At 41.0% G+C, this 18412-nt stretch overlaps 1 protein-coding gene across 1 annotated transcript; it reads right to left on the reverse strand.

Annotated features, from left to right (window-relative positions):
• Positions 1–218: 218 nt before the first annotated feature.
• Positions 219–13555, reverse strand: LOC141171640 (alpha-tectorin-like). The gene is made up of 6 exons (XM_073655307.1): positions 13483–13555; positions 13242–13411; positions 12121–12402; positions 11832–11969; positions 9978–10137; positions 219–657 (listed from the first exon to the last, which is right to left on the reverse strand). Exons 1-6 carry the CDS (start codon positions 13553–13555, stop codon positions 485–487), a joined length of 996 nt encoding a protein of 331 aa, XP_073511408.1. The 3' UTR covers positions 219–484.
• Positions 13556–18412: the final 4857 nt, after the last annotated feature.

The following is an 18412-nucleotide window of genomic DNA, read 5'->3' on the forward strand; positions in this document are numbered from 1 at the left end:
TGTTATGTTTGGTAAATGTTTATGTCTTTGGTCTCCATATACAAGTGTAGCACCCTACGATATTTTCATTAATGGCTTTATTATTTTGTCTGAGACCAGACGAGCCGACTTATCACATCAAACAGAACGGACAGAGGGAAACAGAAAGAAGAGAATTAAAGGGGTTGTTCATGACTCCGATATTAATGACTTATCCAATGTATAAACAAGGACATGACAAGTGGTCAGAAGAGTTTTATTATTGCATGATCCTCTATATATAAAACACAGTTTATATCACTCATTTGAAGCAATGAGCGGAGTAATGTATACATAAGTGTCTATACAAGGAGGACCATAAGGAGGTCTCCTCACTGCTCTTTAGGACCTCTTATGCCATTGATTGCACAATAGGTTGCCCATGGCTGTGACTAGATTCGATTTTGCACTTGTAGAGATTAGTGATGTCAGATGTTATGGCGGATGACGTCTGGACGCCATTGTCTTAGAAGCAGGACTGTGTCTGGGTCTTGCAGGTGAAGAAAGATCCTGAGGCTTCACAGGTGCCGGACGCCGGGCAGCGCTCCTCCGCACAGGACACCTTACCACCCTGACACCTGCACTTAGTGCTGCACGAGGCCTCGCTCCAGAAATCATCACCTTCCTTAGCAAACTTTGCTGTGATAAAGAAATAATGTAAAGTAACATCACAAGTGTGATCAATACAGAGATAGATAGATAGATAGATAGATAGATAATAGATAATAGATAGATGATAGATAGATAATAGATAGATAATAGATAATAGATAGATAGATAGATAATAGATAGATAATAGATAGATAATAGATAGATAGATGATAGATAATAGATAGATAATAGATATATGATAGATAATAGATAGATAATAGATGATAGATAGATAATAGTTCGATGATAGATAGATAGATAATAGATAGATAATAGATAGATAGATGATAGATAATAGATAGATAATAGATATATGATAGATAATAGATAGATGATAGATACTAGATAGATAATAGTTAGATGATAGATAGATAGATAATAGATAGATAATAGTTAGATGATAGATAGATAATAGATACTAGATAGACAATAGATAGATAATAGATAGATAATAGATAGATGATAGATAATAGATAGATAATAGTTAGATGATAGATAGATAATAGATAGATAATAGATAGATAATAGATAGATGATAGATAGATAATAGATAGATAATAGATAGACAATAGATAACAGATAGATGATAGATAGATAATAGATAGATAATAGATAATAGATAGATAATAGATAGATAACAGATAGATGATAGATGATAGATAATAGATAGATAATAGATAATAGATAGATAATAGATAGATAGATGACAGATAGATGACAGATAGATAATAGATAGACAATAGACAGATCATGAGCTCCTGAACTTTCATCACTTTATATCTTGTAATGAGTAAACTGTAAGACATAACCTGGAAAAATTCAACTCCGCGGATGAGAAAAGCGAGCCGGACTAAGCTGGACTAAAGATTTTTATGGAAAAGGAGAAATTATAAGATTTAAAGGACTAAACAAGAATCTTCTGGAGGAGAGACAGCAAACAGGCAGCACCAGGTCTGACATCCAGAGGACTGAGCATCCACAGGTAGGACCATCCTGCAGCCCCACCACAACCCATAGTCTTTCTAGAACTTACACCTCACAGAAATAAGAATTAGAATTATTACAGAAATGGAAAATTTTAATTTAGTACAAGACATTCAGAAGTAAGTAAATGATGTTTGCACTGATCTGGAGACACAAGCCAGCAGGGGGTCAGAGATCCTGGAGACCACATTCTCTGAAGGGCAGAAGAGCAATAAAACCATAAAACATGCCATAATTAGAGATAACTCAGAGACCCTCTATGTGGACTTTACTTCTATAGAAGAAGTAAGAAGAAAAACCAATGTGTTATTCTTCACATACCACCCAATGGCCTGGCACACAGCCCTGTGCAAGCAATATAAATATATAACCAAGTCTGATAACAGTAAGGGTCGGCAGATCAGAATTAGAGACCATGAAGATGACGAGTGCCACTCACTTACCATCAGCCTGTACAACACCGGCACTGTCCTGGTACAACGGACTGAGGACAATCTACAGCAATTTGAAGACAGTTTCCCTCATATTAAACTCCAGGCCCAAACTCATAAGGAACAACAAGCCCCAGCCACCTCTGATATCCACCCCCCAACAGACACATCCAGGAACACCACTGCTGCCCCCAATGCTTCACACCCCTCACCCCAGACCCTCAGAGACCTAGAAAGAGACTTTGTACAATTTAAGCAAGAGCTTCAAAGAAACCCTGGTGACAGAAATGCAAATGACCAAGTAATCAATGAAATACACAAACTGAAACGTGAGCACAGGTCTGAACTGCAGGAAAAAGAACAGCAATGTGTGAACTGAAGCAAGAAAATGCCAGGCTGAGACAGGAGGTGGAAAAGCTAAAGCTAAAACCACAGATACCTGGACATCTGAACCAAGAGGGGACCATGGGAACCAGAATGGGTGCAGACAACGTGACCTCCACTGACCAGGAAACCGAGATGCCAAATAAACCCAACAATACGAACAAACCAGAAACCAGACCCATAGAAGAGAGAAGAGAAACTGCCACCAGCATAGTCTCCAGCACAGACCCCCATCAGCAGTCACATAACCCACCAGTGACATTACAAAGTCCTGATATCGTCCTAATAATGGACTCAAATGGGAAGTAGCTAAACACACGGCGTCTATTCCCAGGAAGAAGAGTCAATCAAATCCGCTGTGCATCCATTGAACAGGTGACAACAGTCATCAATAATCCACGATTTAACAACCCAAATCATATTATAATACACACAGGTACAAACAACCTGCCAGACCAGCACCAGCAGATCGCAGGACAATTGGCCCAACTAGCAAGGACAACACAACTAAAATTCCCGGAAAGCAAAATCATTCTGTCATCTCTGCTCCCAAGAACGGATATAACCAGCCAAACTATCCAGGACATCAACATGGACCTAACGACTAGAATGAAATCTGTGCCAGGCGTGACTCTGGCACAACACCCCTCCATAAATCACCATCACCTGTATGACAGCAAGCACCTCAACAAACAAGGGGTCAGCCTCCTGGCCAAGGAGCTGAAGGACATCATACTAAACAGAGACCCTTAGCCTGGACCTAACACCAGCCAAAATTCTGTGAAAAGACCCCCGGCAATGAAAAGACAGGAAACCACAATTATCTCACAAAAAACTGGAAACAAACACCCGCATTCAAAACTGGACCATCAGAGTATACCAACATGAAGGAGACCACCAGCCTCACACAGAGATATACAAAACAGAGACATCCAGAGAAGACAAATGCAGAGCAGAGACATGGAGGAGATAAAGACCCTGCTCCGCACATTGTGCAAAAAATTAATGTGACTGGATGAAACGAACGTCATTAATAAACCAGTCAGAAATCCGGTGTGTCCTACACAACCACACTCATTACAAGGTACAGTACAGACCAAAAGTTTGGACACACTTTCTCATTTAAAGATTTTTCTGTATTTTCATGACTTTGAAAATTGTACATTCACACTGAAGGCATCAAAACTATGAATTACCACATGTGGAATTATATACTTAACAAAAAAGTGTGAAACAACTGAAAATATGTCTTATATTCTAGGTTCTTTAAAGTAGCCACCTTTTGCTTTGATGACTGCTTTGCAGACTCTTGGCATTCTCTTGATAAGCTTCAAGAGTTAGTCACCGGAAATGGTCTTCCAACAATCTGTGGTGTGTCCAAACTTTTGGTCTGTGCTGTATATGCACACAAGTTATATAGAAAAAATTACCTTACTTACTATTAGCAATTGGAACATCAAGGCCTGACCACCTCGGCCTTTGGACGTAAAACATATGACCCCGACTTTACACAAAGACTGAAAAATATAGACATCCAGATCCTCCTGGAAACATGGACAAGAGCTGAAAACGAATCCCTGGTGCCCACTGGATTCAGGGAAATCTCTGTCCCTGCTCTGAAAAATGAAAACACCAAACAGGGCCGCTGCTCAGGAGGAATATTGGTCTGGTATAAAGAGGAGCTCCAACCGTACATCAAACTGATGAAGAGAGGAGACAGCCACATATGGATCAAAATCAGCAGCTCCATCCTCACCTCTCAGTCTGATGTCTACCTCTGCGCTACCTACATACCCCCGCCAGAGTCAACCTACTTTAATCCACACAGCTTTGAGACCTTACAAAGAGAAGCTGCCCAGGCCCTGAGCAAAGTTCTCATCTTTGGAGACCTCAATGCCAGAACAGGGAGAGAAAAAGACTTTCTGACCACGGACGGAAACAGCTACATATTTGGAGCAGAATCTGACGTCTACGGCTCAGTACACACAGAGAGAAACAGCTATGACAGTACAGTCAACAAAAGTGGCAAAAAGCTCCTGAACCTATGCAGAAGTTTAGGACTTCATATACTCAATGGCTGTACTAAAGGAGACTCTCTAGGAAGATTTACATTAAACTCACATGTAACAAGTAGTGATGTTGACTATGCCATTACAGACATGGACCCGGCAAATATCAGCGCCTTTATTGTCACCCCACAATTGCACCTGACAGATCACAGCCAACTTCTTCTATACATGAAATCTTCAAAGAACTCATCAACAGAAAAGCCCCAGCTGAACGGCCTCTTCAACCTGCCTCCATCCTATAAATGGTCTAAGGCGTCAGCAACAAAATATAAAGAGGTTCCAAGCAACCCCAAAATACAGGAGATGCTGCACCACTTCTACAACTACGAGTACAAGTCAAACCCAGAAGGTGTGAATCAAGCTGCTAAAGATCTCATTGATATACTCCACACCATGGCCGAATTGTCCGACCTTAAAAAAGTCAACTACAAGAGATCAAAAGAAAAACAGATCTACGGTTGGTTTGACAGAGAATGTAAAGTCGTTCGGAAGAGCCTGAGAACACCCTCAAACAAGAAACACAGAGAACCCAACCACCCGGACCTCAGAGATGCCTACAACACCATACAAAGGCAATACAAAACCATTCTCAGGAGGAAGAAGCAGAGTTACGTCTCCACTAAACTTAACCAACTCCAAGACGCCCTCCAAGACAACTCCTTCTGGAAGCTATGGAACCACATGGGCACAAAAAGCAAGAAAAGCAACATACATATCCAAAACAGCAACATCTGGCTCCAGTACTTCAGTGACCTATACAAAGACAGGTCACGTCCACAACACAAAGCACGGGAAGATATACGCTTGTTTTGTAGACTTTAAAAAAGCCTTTGACTCAATATGGCACCCGGGTCTGTTTCTGAAACTGCTGGACAGCGGAATAGGAGGAAAGACCTATGATGTCATCAAAAGCTCCCACACTGAAAACCGCTGCAGCGTGAGGGTGAACGGGAAAAGAACGGCTGATTTCCAGCAGTGCCGAGGAGTCAGACAGGGCTGCAGCCTAAGTCCAACGCTCTTCAATATCTACATCAATGAGCTGGCCACTGCCCTAGAATCCTCAGCGGCACCAGGTCTCAGACTCCATGACGTCCAGGTGAAATTCCTGCTGCATGCAGATGACCTACTGCTGCTATCACCAGCCGAGAAGGGTCTTCAAGACCATCTAAAAACCTTGGAGAAATTCAGCTCCACATGGGCGTTACCTATCAACCCAAACAAAACCAACATCATGGTGTTCCAGAAGAGAAAAACAAGATTGGACCAGCACCCATTTGTGCTAAACAACTGCACTCTTACAGAAACGGACAAGTACACCTATCTGGGCCTGGAAATTCATCGATCAAGGAGCTTCAAACACGCCATAGAGACCCTAAAGGACAAGGCCTGCAAAACCTTCTATGCCATCCGTAGGAAACTCTACCATCTGAAGCCACCAGTGAGGGTCTGGCTAAAAATCTTCGATGCCATCATCACCCCAATCCTCCTGTACGGCAGCGAAGTCTGGGGTCCTCACACATACCCTGACTGGTCAAGGTGGGATTCCAGCCCAACAGAAATATTCCACCTGGAATTCTGTAAGCACCTTCTCCAGGTCCATTGGAGCACCACCAACAGTGCATGTCGGGCTGAGCTGGGCAGATTCCCACTGCACCTAGCAGTCCTGAAGAGGACGCTGTCCTTCCAGGCTCACCTACATAGTAGCAATCCAAGCTCCTATCACTATAAAGCCCTGCTACATTTAAGGGGGTCAAACAAACCAGGACCCACGGAACAGCTCACCCAAACCCAACCTGACCAAAAGAACAACCACAGCAGCCTGACAAAAGCCAGAATCAGGAAGATGGTAGATGAGGCCCAGGAGAGATACGTCAGTGACTGGAGGAACGATATCAACGCCTCACAGAAACTGACCATGTACCGGAGCCTACAGAGAGATACAGACTGGCTCTATATCTGGAGAAACTCCCGGACACCAGAGACCGCCAGATCCTGAGCCGCTATAGACTCAGTGTCCACAATCTGGCCATCAAGGTCGACCGGCACAGGCAAAGCTACAAGCCCAGAGAGGACAGACTGTGCCCACACTGGGACATGGAGGCACTGGAGGATGAGACCCACTTCCTGCTACATTGCACCAAATACTCAGCAGTGAGGGACACTCACTTCAGGAGACTCTGTGATCCCTTCCCGAACTTCATATCCATGAAGGAGGAAGAGAATTCATATATCCTGCTGGGGGAAGAAGAGCGCGCGGTGGAGATAGCAGCACAATATGTGAATGCATGCCATAGGCTGCGAGAAAGAGGACTATGATATGCCATGGACTTCCATAGCCCCCACTCTGAATATGCCCCCACCCGTCGTTTCCCACAGTCCCCATCATCCCCACAGTCCCCATCCCTATCCCCTACTGTTCACTTGCTTTGGCAAAACTAATGTCTATTTGGTCCTGCTAATAAAGCTTCTTTGTATTGTATTGTATTGTATTTATAGATGATAGATAAATGATTGATAGATAATAGATATATGATAGATAATAGAAAAATAATAGATAATTGATAGATAATATATAGATGATAGATAGATAATAGTTAGATGATAGATAGATAATAGATAGATAGATAGATAGATAGATAATAGTTAGATGATAGATAATAGATAATAGATAATAGTTAAATGATAGATAGATAATAGATAGACAATACACAATATATAGATAATAGATAATATATAAAAGATAGATAATAGATAGATAATAGATAGATAATAGATAGATAATAGATAGATACAGTTAGGTCCATATATATTTGGACAGAGACAACATTTTTCTAATTTTGGTTCTAGACATTACCACAATGAATTTTAAACAAAACAATTCAGATGCAGTTGAAGTTCAGACTTTCAGCTTTCATTTGAGGGTATCCACATTAAAATTGGATGAAGGGTTTAGGAGTTTCAGCTCCTTAACATGTGCCACCCTGTTTTTAAAGGGACCAAAAGTAATTGGACAATTGACTCCAAGGCTATTTCATGGACAGGTGTGGGCAATCCCTTCGTTATGTCATTCTCAGTTAAGCAGATAAAAGGCCTGGAGTTGATTTGAGGTGTGGTGCTTGCATTTGGAAGGTTTTGCTGTGAAGTAAACATGCGGTCAAAGGAGTTCTCCATGCAGGTGAAACAAGCCATCCTTAAGCTGCAAAAACAGAAAAAAACATCCGAGAAATTGCTACAATATTAGGAGTGGCAAAATCTACAGTTTGGTACTTCCTGAGAAAGAAAGAAAGCACTGGTGAACTCATCAATGCAAAAAGACCTGGGCATCCACGGAAGACAACAGTGGTGGATAATCGCAGAATAATCTCCATGGTGAAGAGAAACCCCTTCACAACAGCCAACCAAGTGAACAACACTCTCCAGGAGGTAGGCGTATCAATATCCAAATCTACCATAAAGAGAAGACTGCATAAGAGTAAATACAGAGGGTTCACTGCACGGTGCATGCCACTCATAAGCATCAAGAATAAAAAGGCTAGACTGGACTTTGCTAAAAAACATCTAAAAAAGCCAGCACAGTTCTGGAAGAAAATTCTTTGGACAGATGAAACCAAGATCAACCTCTACCAGAATGATGGAAAGAGAAAAGTATGGTGAAGGCGTGGTACAGCTCATGATCCAAAGCATACCACATCATCTATAAAACACGGCGGAGGCAGTGTGATGGGTTGGGCATTCATGGCTGCCAGTGGCACTGGGTCACTAGTGTTTATTGATGATGTGACACAGGACAGAAGCAGCCGAATGAATTCTGATGTATTCAGAGCCATATTGTCTGCTCAGATCCAGCCAAATGCAGCCAAACTGATTGGTCGTCGTTTCATACTACAGATGGACAATGACCCAGAACATAAAGCCAAAGCAACCCAGGAATTTATTAAAGCAAAGAAGTGGAATATTCTTGAATGGCCAAGTCAGTCACCTGATCTCAACCCAATTGAGCATGCATTTCACTTGTTAAAGACTAAACTTCAGACAGAAAGGCCCACAAACAAACAGCAACTGAAAACCACCACAGTGAAGGCCTGGCAGAGCATCAAAAAGGAGGAAACACAGCGTCTGGTGATGTCCATGAGTTCAAGACTTCAGGCAGTCATTGCCAACAAAGGGTTTTCAACCAAGTACTAGAAATGAACATTTTATTTACAATTATTTAATCTGTCCAATTTCTTTTGGTCCCTTTAAAAACAGGGTGGCACATGTTAAGGAGCTGAAACTCCTAAACCCTTCATCCAATTTTAATGTGGATACCCTCAAATTAAAGCTGAATGTCTGAACTTCAACTGCATCTGAATTGTTTTGTTTAAAATTCATTGTGGTAATGTCTAGAACCAAAATTAGAAAAATGTTGTCTCTGTCCAAATATATATGGACCTAACTGTAGATAGATAGATAATAGATATATGATAGATAATAGTTAGATAATAGATAGATGATAGATAATAGATAGATAATAGATAATAGATAGATAGATAATAGATGATAGATAAATGATAGATAATAGATAGATGATAGATAGATAATAGATAGATAATAGTTAGATGATAGATAGATAATAGATAATAGATAATAGATAGACAATAGACAATAAATTGATAATAGATAATATATAAAAGATAGATAATAGATAGATAATAGATAATAGATAGATAGATGATAGATAGATAATAGACAATAGATAGATAGATAATAGATAGATAGATAATAGATAGATAATAGATAGATAATAGATAGATGATAGATAGATAATAGATAGATGATAGATAGATAATAGATAGATAATAGATAGATGATAGATAGATAATAGATAATAGATAGATAGATAGATAATAGATAGATAGATGATAGATAATAGATAGATAGATGATAGATAGACAATAGATAGATAGATAGATAGATGATAGATAATAGATGATATATATAGATAGATAATAGATAGATGACAGATAATAGATAATAGATGATAGATAGATGATAGATAGATAATAGATGATAGATAGATAGATAATAGATAGATAATAGATAATAGATAGATGATAGATAGATAATAGATAATAGATAGATAATAGATAGATAATAGATAGATAGATAATAGATAGATAATAGATAGATGATAGATAGATAATAGATAGATAATAGATAATAGATAGATAGACAATAGATAGATAATAGATAGATAGATGATAGATAATAGATAGATAGATGATAGATACTAGATAGACAATAGATAGAGGGAGTGACAGAGAGATAGGGGGAGAGAGGGAGGGACTGACGGACAGAGGAATGAACAGAAGGAGGAACGGATAGACAAAGAGATGGATGAATAGATATATAATTTTAATTGTTTTTCTTATCTTGTGCCTTGTAATAAATAAAGAATTACCTTGGAAGATGCAGCCTCCAGGAACCTTAAAGTCATCGACCTGGAACACCCATCGTCCAGGGTAATTGACGTTAGATGTGGACTGGATTTTCAGCACCTCATTAGTTCTGGATCCGGGAATATTGAAGTAATGAGTGTCATCTCCGCTGTTAAATCCAGCCTGTGATATATATATATATACAGTATTACAATGTATCCGGGGAACTTCCTAAAATGCAGATATCTGCTGACATACCAGAGATCACCAGCAGGTGGCGGTGTGAGATATGTGTCAGTTCACCAGAGTAATATAATTGTGTAAACCTGTCTGAGGAAATTCCTGTCTGAAACCCTGTCCAGAGATGATAACAAGCCATGACCTACAGTGAAGACGTGCTAGACACCGCGAGGAATTAAGCCACAAGCATCAATGATACCGCTCACCTGTTGAAAGGGCCCCCGCAATGAGTAACTGTTCACACATAACATATTGCAGCCAAAATAGTCAAGGCTAAGATATAGCCTGAAGTTAGTTGCATTACCTACTTCACACAACGTTTGTTGCTAACACCAGCGTTCAGAACTTTCGGATTTGCTGCCATGGTTTATGCTGGTTTAATAACTAATAAAATCCCAATCCACTTTGAGGTGCCGATACAGCCCACAACAGACTTCGGACCTTACTTGAACTCCATTTTGTTACAGGAGAAAGTTTCTCCACAGTATTTTAGTACTGGACAGTTATTCAACTGCTGTCACGCACAGTGTAGGAAAGACAAAGTGTGACATGAAGGGATGAGAGGAAGGGAGCCCAGACACTAGGGAAAGGGGGAAGTGGAGACCTCCTAGGCTGGTCTGATATTACCCTGTCTCCCCTACGCTCCCTATATTGATTTCTCACAAATCGCCGCACCGGAACCTATCCCTATATTTCCTTAGCGCTTGGCCCTATATAGGGAAGGGTGGTGAGCGCTAGTCAATCCCCACTGATAACTAAAGACAGCAAGGGGAGACAGACACGGGGGAAGTAGCTTAGCTTGAGTCGACTTCAGAGAGATGGCACACATGTCCTCTTAGCACCAGAGAGGCAGTAAGAACGGCACTTGCTCTAAGCCTTCACAAGAGGTCATGTGAATATCACCGGCGCCTCTCTACTGCAAAGTGAAAGTATTTATACACCCAGGCCAGGGTGTTAATTAGCAAGGGGAAGGTAGCCGCTGGGTCCTAGAGTGAGACAGATCTAAGAAGATGCCTGTAATGCCAAACGAAGAGATCTTCTGCAGCCAACTGCAGGGCGACTGTCTGTCACATCTGACACACCCGTGACAACTGTGTAAGACTTTATTTACGGCTAAAGTGCCGTCACCATAGGTGTTTTTTTTTGTATTTTCAATGCAGTTGAGGACGGACTGTTCCTCGGAGTTTACTGTAGACACTATGGGAAGGAAGAGGGAAATTTGGTTGGGGAAAAGAGGAATTATTTGTAAGATTGTAAACTTCAGTGCTACACCGTAGGCTAGCCTTTACATTACACTCATACATTTAATCCAATTCTTAGGGTGTAAAACGGTAATAGGCAGCCGGTTTAGACAGGCACGTCAGCAGGCAAATCTATACAAAAGTAGTAAATACAGATTGCTTAGGTGCCATGCTGTATAGCACTGAGGTTCCAGCCGTTGGCTAATGTCGGCATAATGTTTAAACATTTCTATTGTCCGAGTAAAAATATTCACTTAAATAAGTAAAATAGTTATTTTGGGAACGAACTGTGTAAGCGTTGGTTTTCTCCACCATGGCTCCGCCGTCTCCTGAAGAACCCTCCCGGTACACGACTTACAGCGGTATTACACAATATTTATTCTTGTTTTTCCTTACCTGAGCCGGGATCCCACCCAGTCCAGTGTAGGGGTCTCCATCGCTGGCGGTCCCAGTCGTCCACTGGATGTCACCATAATTTAAGATGGCAATGTAATTATAACCGTCGCTGGTGAGGACGGCCTGGAAAGTGTTCACCTAATAGAGGAAATGTCATATTTATGTTTAGAAACTTTGTTATTAGGAAAAAAGTTCTTATTACAGGTGGCACCAAAATTGGCAAAACTGGAGATTGTCATCATCTACCGCCATTGATAGCAATATATTAATGGTCATATGTATATCTGACCTTGTTAGATTTTGAACCATAATATGCTACTTTGTCCCAGGTGGCCACGAATGCCCATGTTGCCTTATAGTGCAGATCTGGCAGGTACTTCTTCATGTCCTCTGATATCTTCTGGAGAAGATTAGGGTCTGTGCTTTCCCGGTAGTACACGGTGCCCCCCAAGTCATTGTTCACATCTCCCCAGAAGGGGGTGACAAAAGTTTCTCCATTAGTGAGGGGGAAAGCATCTGGGGTGTACTGGGAAACTGTCATATTGAATGAAATCACTCCATTATTATTTACCTGCAACATAGAAAGTTATGATTCAGATTGTGCCTGAAATACCACATGTCACCTGCAGGGGGCGATAACAATAAACTTTAGATTAAAGGGAAACTAATAAAAAAATTAAAAATGGGCAAATGGGATATTGGGCAGTCTACTTCTTTAAATCATGTAACTTTGGGATTGCCACAATGAAATGACCACCAGCAAGTCTTATCCCAGAGGCAAGGAAGAAGAAGATTGAAGCCTGAATTATGATTTTTTTTTTTTTTTTTCAAAAAACATCACAATCGACACCGTTTCATCTGATATATTGCAGCTTTGCACCACTGAAGTCAACGGAACTGAAGAGCAATATCACAGACAACTTACAAAAAAAAAGCAAAAATAAAAATGCTGCAAAATTAATTCTAGCTATAGAATAACTTGACCCCATCACGGGTGTACAAAATCACATTCCCAAATCTGTTTCCCTAGAGCAACCAATATGTCTCTCATTTGGCTGCTAATCCTGATAATTGCCCATTAAATGGCTGGACATGGACTTACTGGGTAATCACCAACAGGTGGCGCTAGAGACACAGTTATCTTTCTTCCAAGAGGAGGTCTATTTTGCATACAAAACATTGCACTTAAGTCTTAATCTGCATGATTACAGGTCGGGACCTTGACACTACCGTGACAATGCCAAATGTAATATAGATACAGGTGGCCAAAAGTCTAATTTTTCATTATTTTTAAAAAAAAAATATTTGACAAGGACAGTAGATAACAATTAATAAAAGTTCCTAAAATTTTTGTAAAATCTTGAAAAATAACACAAAAGATATTATAAAGAATTGAAGAAATATTCTTACGTAAAGAGATTTATATTTTTTGCCAAAAAATGTAAACTCAATGGAGAGCTGCACTTCGTCGGAAGTCCCATCATCATTCGTTGGGGTCACTTTGTCCCCCTGATCAAGTCCATATGGATAAATAACATCATCTAGATCATGGGGGTGGGGGGGGGAAACAAATAAGTTTACTGTGGGAGAGAGGAAGGAGAGAGATTTCAGTGTTTTTGAGCCTTTGAAGACCTGCCCTCATCCTTCACACTTTTCTGAGCATGTTCTGGCTGCGAAGAGGGAATAAAAAGTTTGGTTTTATCAGTAACTTTCGGAGATTCCATGTTATACATGTATAAAGGAGCTATGGTTATTTGTCTCTTTCCAGAAGGTGCGTTAAGATTGAGTATGGCTTATTTCTGTATTTCCTCGTTAAGGCTCGCTGTGTGGTCAGGTAAAATCAATAGTTTAAGGATTTTCTGGAAATAAAAAATAAGAAAAAACAACAATCTTGCTGTCAATGCAGTGAGCTCGCAAACCTCAATGTTTCCTTTATTACCCTATTTTAGCTGACCTTTAGCTTCCTGCATTCATACTTAGTTTATGTTATTGTTTACATTCTGAACTTTCTGCCAGTCTTCCCTTTGTGCCTCCAGACTACATTTACTTTCCCAGGTGCTCTGATCCACCCTTCAGTGCCCGCCCTCTCCACCTACAAAGCACCATCCTGAGACTCCCATACAGTCTCAAGGCGGATAAATCATGAGCACCAAATAGTCTCAGTGTTCAATAGAGGCACAATGAGTCAAATACTCTAGAGCAGTAGTCCTCAACCTTTTTAACCCTGAGAGCCATATTCTGCTCTGAGATATGATTACAAGCCACAATCTGTGCGAATAAATCATAGAAGCCATATTGCGACCAATGATGGATAGCCAGTCATTAAAGGGTTATCACTAGTGATAAGCAAGCACTAAAATGCTCGGGTGCTCATTACTCGAGTCAAGCAAATTGCAGTGCTCGGGTGCTTTCCCCGAGTAACGAGTATAATGGAAGTCAATGGGAAAATGGGAAACTCAAGCAATTTTCTGTTGGGCCCCCTCCCCGGAGGTTTGGAGGGGGTCTAAAACTTGCTCAAATCAATGGAAACAGTGCTGAAATGACATGGGAACAACATGGGGAAGACCCCTTGAAGCATGTCTGATGCCCAGTTCGCTGCTGAGAACAATGGTGTCAGAGTATTACGCCACTTTTACGGACTGACAATAAAACATACAAAACCGAAGATAAAATAGATTTTACTGGAAAAAAATGTTAATAAACATTCTTTCCAGGATAATGAGTTGTATACAAGGCAAAATAAATAAGAGAAAAAAATGCTCCTCCACAACTTGGGCTATGTTTATACGTAGTGTTTTTGCTGCATTTTTGCATGTTTGCATTGCTTTCAATGGTGAAAAAATAGATTCGCCAGTAAATGTAATTTTAACATTATGCTACCTAAGTTGGCCATGTGGTGTGTAAGACATGATCAGACACATCCTGTTTCAATTGTGAAGGAGGGACTTTGAGAGTCAGAAAACCTATTTTTGCAGGGCCATCATACGGCCCTCACTATTTGTTGAGGGCCATCAGGTGGCCCCTACTATTGCTAGAGGGTTAGCAGTCGGCCCTTACTATTGTTAAAGGGGCCAGCAGTCGGCCCTCATTATTGTTAGAGGGCTGGCAACTAGCTATGCTTTGTATAACCGTATATTACTAATGCAATATAATTTATCCATCTGAGGGGGTTACATTTTCTTTTTCATTTTAAAACTGTAAAGTTTGAAACTTGGAGAGCCAGCAGGTGGCCCTCACAATTTATAGAGGGCCAGCATGTGGCCCCAACTATTTTTAGAGTGTCAGCAGGCTTCTTGTGGACAGATGAGATCAAGATAGAGCTTTTTGGTGAAGCACATCATTCTACTGTTTACTGTAAATGGAATGAGGCCCAAAAATAAAAGAACACAGTACTTACAGTCAAATAAGGTGGAGGTTCAAAGATATTTAGGGGTTGTTTTGCTTCCTCTGGCACTGGGTTCCTTGACTGTGTGCAAGGCATCATGAAATGAGAAGATTAACAAAGAATTTTGGGTCGCAATGTAGTGCCCAGTGTCAGAAAGCTGAGTTTGCATCCTAGGTTATGGTTCTTCCAACAGGACAATGACCCCAAACATACTTCAATAAGCACCCAGAAAAAGTTGTAAACAAAGCACTGGACAGTTCTGAAGTGGTAAATCCAGATCCAGTAGCGTCAAGTCTCCCACCAATACCTCTTACATACAGAAGCTGCAGAGAAACTGTGAATGACACATTAAATCAGTAAATTTTGTCTGCTTTGATGTATTTTAGATCACTGTAAAAAACAAGAATGTGACAATGGGAGTATGGAAAAAAGCAATCAAGTTATGGACTGTAGAAGAGATGTATGTTACCAGAATGAACACTTATTTCCAGATTTCCAGCAGGTGATACCTAGCACTTGTCCCTACACTAAACACAGCTAACAGCGGTATTAATAGGGAATACAATAGATGTTACATTGATATATATTTTTTAGGTTGCAGCAGCAAGGACTATAAGGCAATAATCCCTGTCTAGATGCCATTAATACGCTATTCCCTACTGCGACAGCTCATCCTACACGAATTGCAGATAAGAGCCTTATTATTAGTGAATAGAATCTATTTGAATTAGCCCTGAAAAAAACTGTTAGTTTAACATAGCAGCACCAAGGACTGTTATTACATCAACCGTGCTGGGGAATATAGTGGAGCGTTTCGCATCTACTCAGCCTCATTTGGAGGAGACCAGGACCTTCTGTACTTACTGTACAAAGTCTCCTGTCCCAGCTGTGAAATTCTGTATGCAGTGTAAGAACTCCCTATATGATGACCATCTGACAGCCCACAATAAGGCACTGGATCATATACTAATAGAACCCACTGGCTCTTTTGGTTTCCAAAAATGTTCCCTCAACAAGAAGGTGGTGCCTCAGAAAAAAAAATTCCCATTATTAAGGAGTGGGTCTCCTAGACTGGTAATGCGTATGCACTAAGCAAGGGTTGCCAACAATTAGGAAGCACTCCAATACCCCTTTGAAGAGACGTAGTTTAGGACCTCAGCAAAAACAATTTTCCCATGAGACATAGTAGAGGGCCTCTTAAAACTTTTTTTCCCATTATTAAGGAGTGAGTCTCCTAGACTGGTAATGCGCATGCACTAAGTTCATGAGCTGAAAAACATTTACCCCTAGGGGTATACATATATATCAGAGAATGTTAGAGGCGGGCCTCTCAAAATTCTTAATGCATAACTAGGCGGCACTAAAAACCTGCTCTGACAAAACGCTAGTGCCAGGGTAATAATGGGAACATTTTTTCATGAGGCCCTCTACGTTTCCTCCAAGGGACAATGGAGTACCTCCGAATTTTTGGCAGCTTTTGCATTCACTGCATAGGCAAAAACTATAAGAGACCCACTTCCTAATAATGGGAACATTGTTTTTAGGAGGCTCTCTGACCTCTACGTCTCTTGCAAGGGGCATTGGAGTTCCTCTGATTTTTTGGCAGCCCTTGCATTCACTGCATAGGCAAACAGTATGGGAGACCCTCTCCTTTCTAATGGGAATTTGTCATTACTGTGGCCCTGCTCTATGTGTCTTTAAATTGTTAGTGGGATTTTTCCTAAATTTTGTCATCTGTTGGACTCACTGCATACCCTATAACTGTACAGTACACCCGCTCCTTTGTAATGGAAACATGTCATTACTGTGGCCCTGCTCTATGTGTCTTTAAATTGTTAGTGGGGTTTTTCCCAAATTTTGGCAGCCCTTGCAGTCACAGCATGGGCATTACCACTATAGGAGACCCGCTCCTTTATAATGGAAACATTTTTTTTACTGAGACCCTCCTCTATGGCTCTTCAAAGGGGTATTGGGTTGCATCAGAAATTTTGGCAGCCCTTGCAGTCACTGCATATGAAATAACAGTATAGGAGACCCACTCGTTAATAATGGGAACAACAAAGCATAGCCGGCTGATGGCTCTCTAACAATAGCGAGGGCCGACTGCTGGCCTTTTAAGAATAGTAAGGGCCGTCTGATGGCCCTATAAAAATAGGCTTTGTGACTTTTAGAGTCCCACCATCATAAATAAAACAGGATGTGTCTGATGATATCTCACACACCACATGACCAGATAAGGTTGTAAAATGTTAAAATGACATTTTGCAGTGAATGCATTTGTCTTAAAAAATAACGTAATAAAAAACCAGTAGGATCTTTCTTTAGTATAAAAAACAGAGATGCCAATGTAACCTCAATGTAATCACATTGTTCAGCTCCTGCACCTCCTCCTCCATCTAAGAAATGACCACATCAGTCACAATCTGAAAGCACTGCTGCACTGCCTTGGCCAAGCGGCAACAGGCTGTACTGAAGATAACATGCTTAATGATTAGGTGACAAACCGCCCAGCGCTGCAGAGTTGTTGAAAGCTGTAACACAGCAGCCTGATCTGTGGCTCTCACCGCTGAATATACAGCCAGGCATGGTCATGTGTGACAATGGGCGGAACCTGGTAACGGAGAGATGACAGCTGGAGTAGATACAGTTTCCGTCTATGCCAGTCCTTTCACCGAGCTAAAGAATATGGCTGTGGTGAAATACAACTCCCACTGAGAAGCTGTTTCAGATTGAAAAACATTGGGCCCACCACAGGATTTGATTCTGAGGGCTCACCTTTCTCCTCCACTCAAGAGCCCCATAGCAGCTGCAAAGTTAGCGCTATCATGAACTTTCCTGATGTAGAAGCCAGGGCACACCAGAGGATTCTCTGGGGGGACCGTGCAACTCTGCCAAGAAGCAGTCCTGGCTAAGAAAAGTGTGTGGGAAGGTTCTCGGACACTCTATGGTTGCTTTTTTACTGAGGTGGAAACACCCGCAAACTCAGGGAGAACATACAAAATCCTTGCAGATGTTGTCCTTGCTGGGATTTGAACTAAGGATCCCAGCGCTGCAAGGCTTCAGTGCTAACCACTGATCCAATGTGCTGCTGTTCACCCTCTGATATCTAACAGGCTGGAGAAACTTGCACATACTGCCACTCTATCTTCAGCTCCTTTGTGAGAAACTAATGTATTTGGGCAGCCACTCAGTCTAC

This window comes from Phyllobates terribilis, unplaced genomic scaffold (assembly GCF_046119375.1).
Source record: "Phyllobates terribilis strain yellow unplaced genomic scaffold, ASM4611937v1 Scaffold_12__6_contigs__length_324123572, whole genome shotgun sequence".
Taxonomy (NCBI): domain Eukaryota; kingdom Metazoa; phylum Chordata; class Amphibia; order Anura; family Dendrobatidae; genus Phyllobates; species Phyllobates terribilis.

Excerpts from the sequence above, each read along its gene's own strand:
- LOC141171640 (XM_073655307.1), bottom strand. The coding sequence starts at position 13,555 with ATGGAATCTCCGAAAGTTACTGATAAAACCAAACTTTTTATTCCCTCT. Across the intron at positions 12,403-13,241 it reads AAAAATATAAATCTCTTTAC|GTAAATAATAATGGAGTGAT; the intron begins GTAAGAATATTT and ends TCTATGTTGCAG. Across the intron at positions 10,138-11,831 it reads TGGGTGGGATCCCGGCTCAG|GCTGGATTTAACAGCGGAGA; the intron begins GTAAGGAAAAAC and ends TATATATCACAG.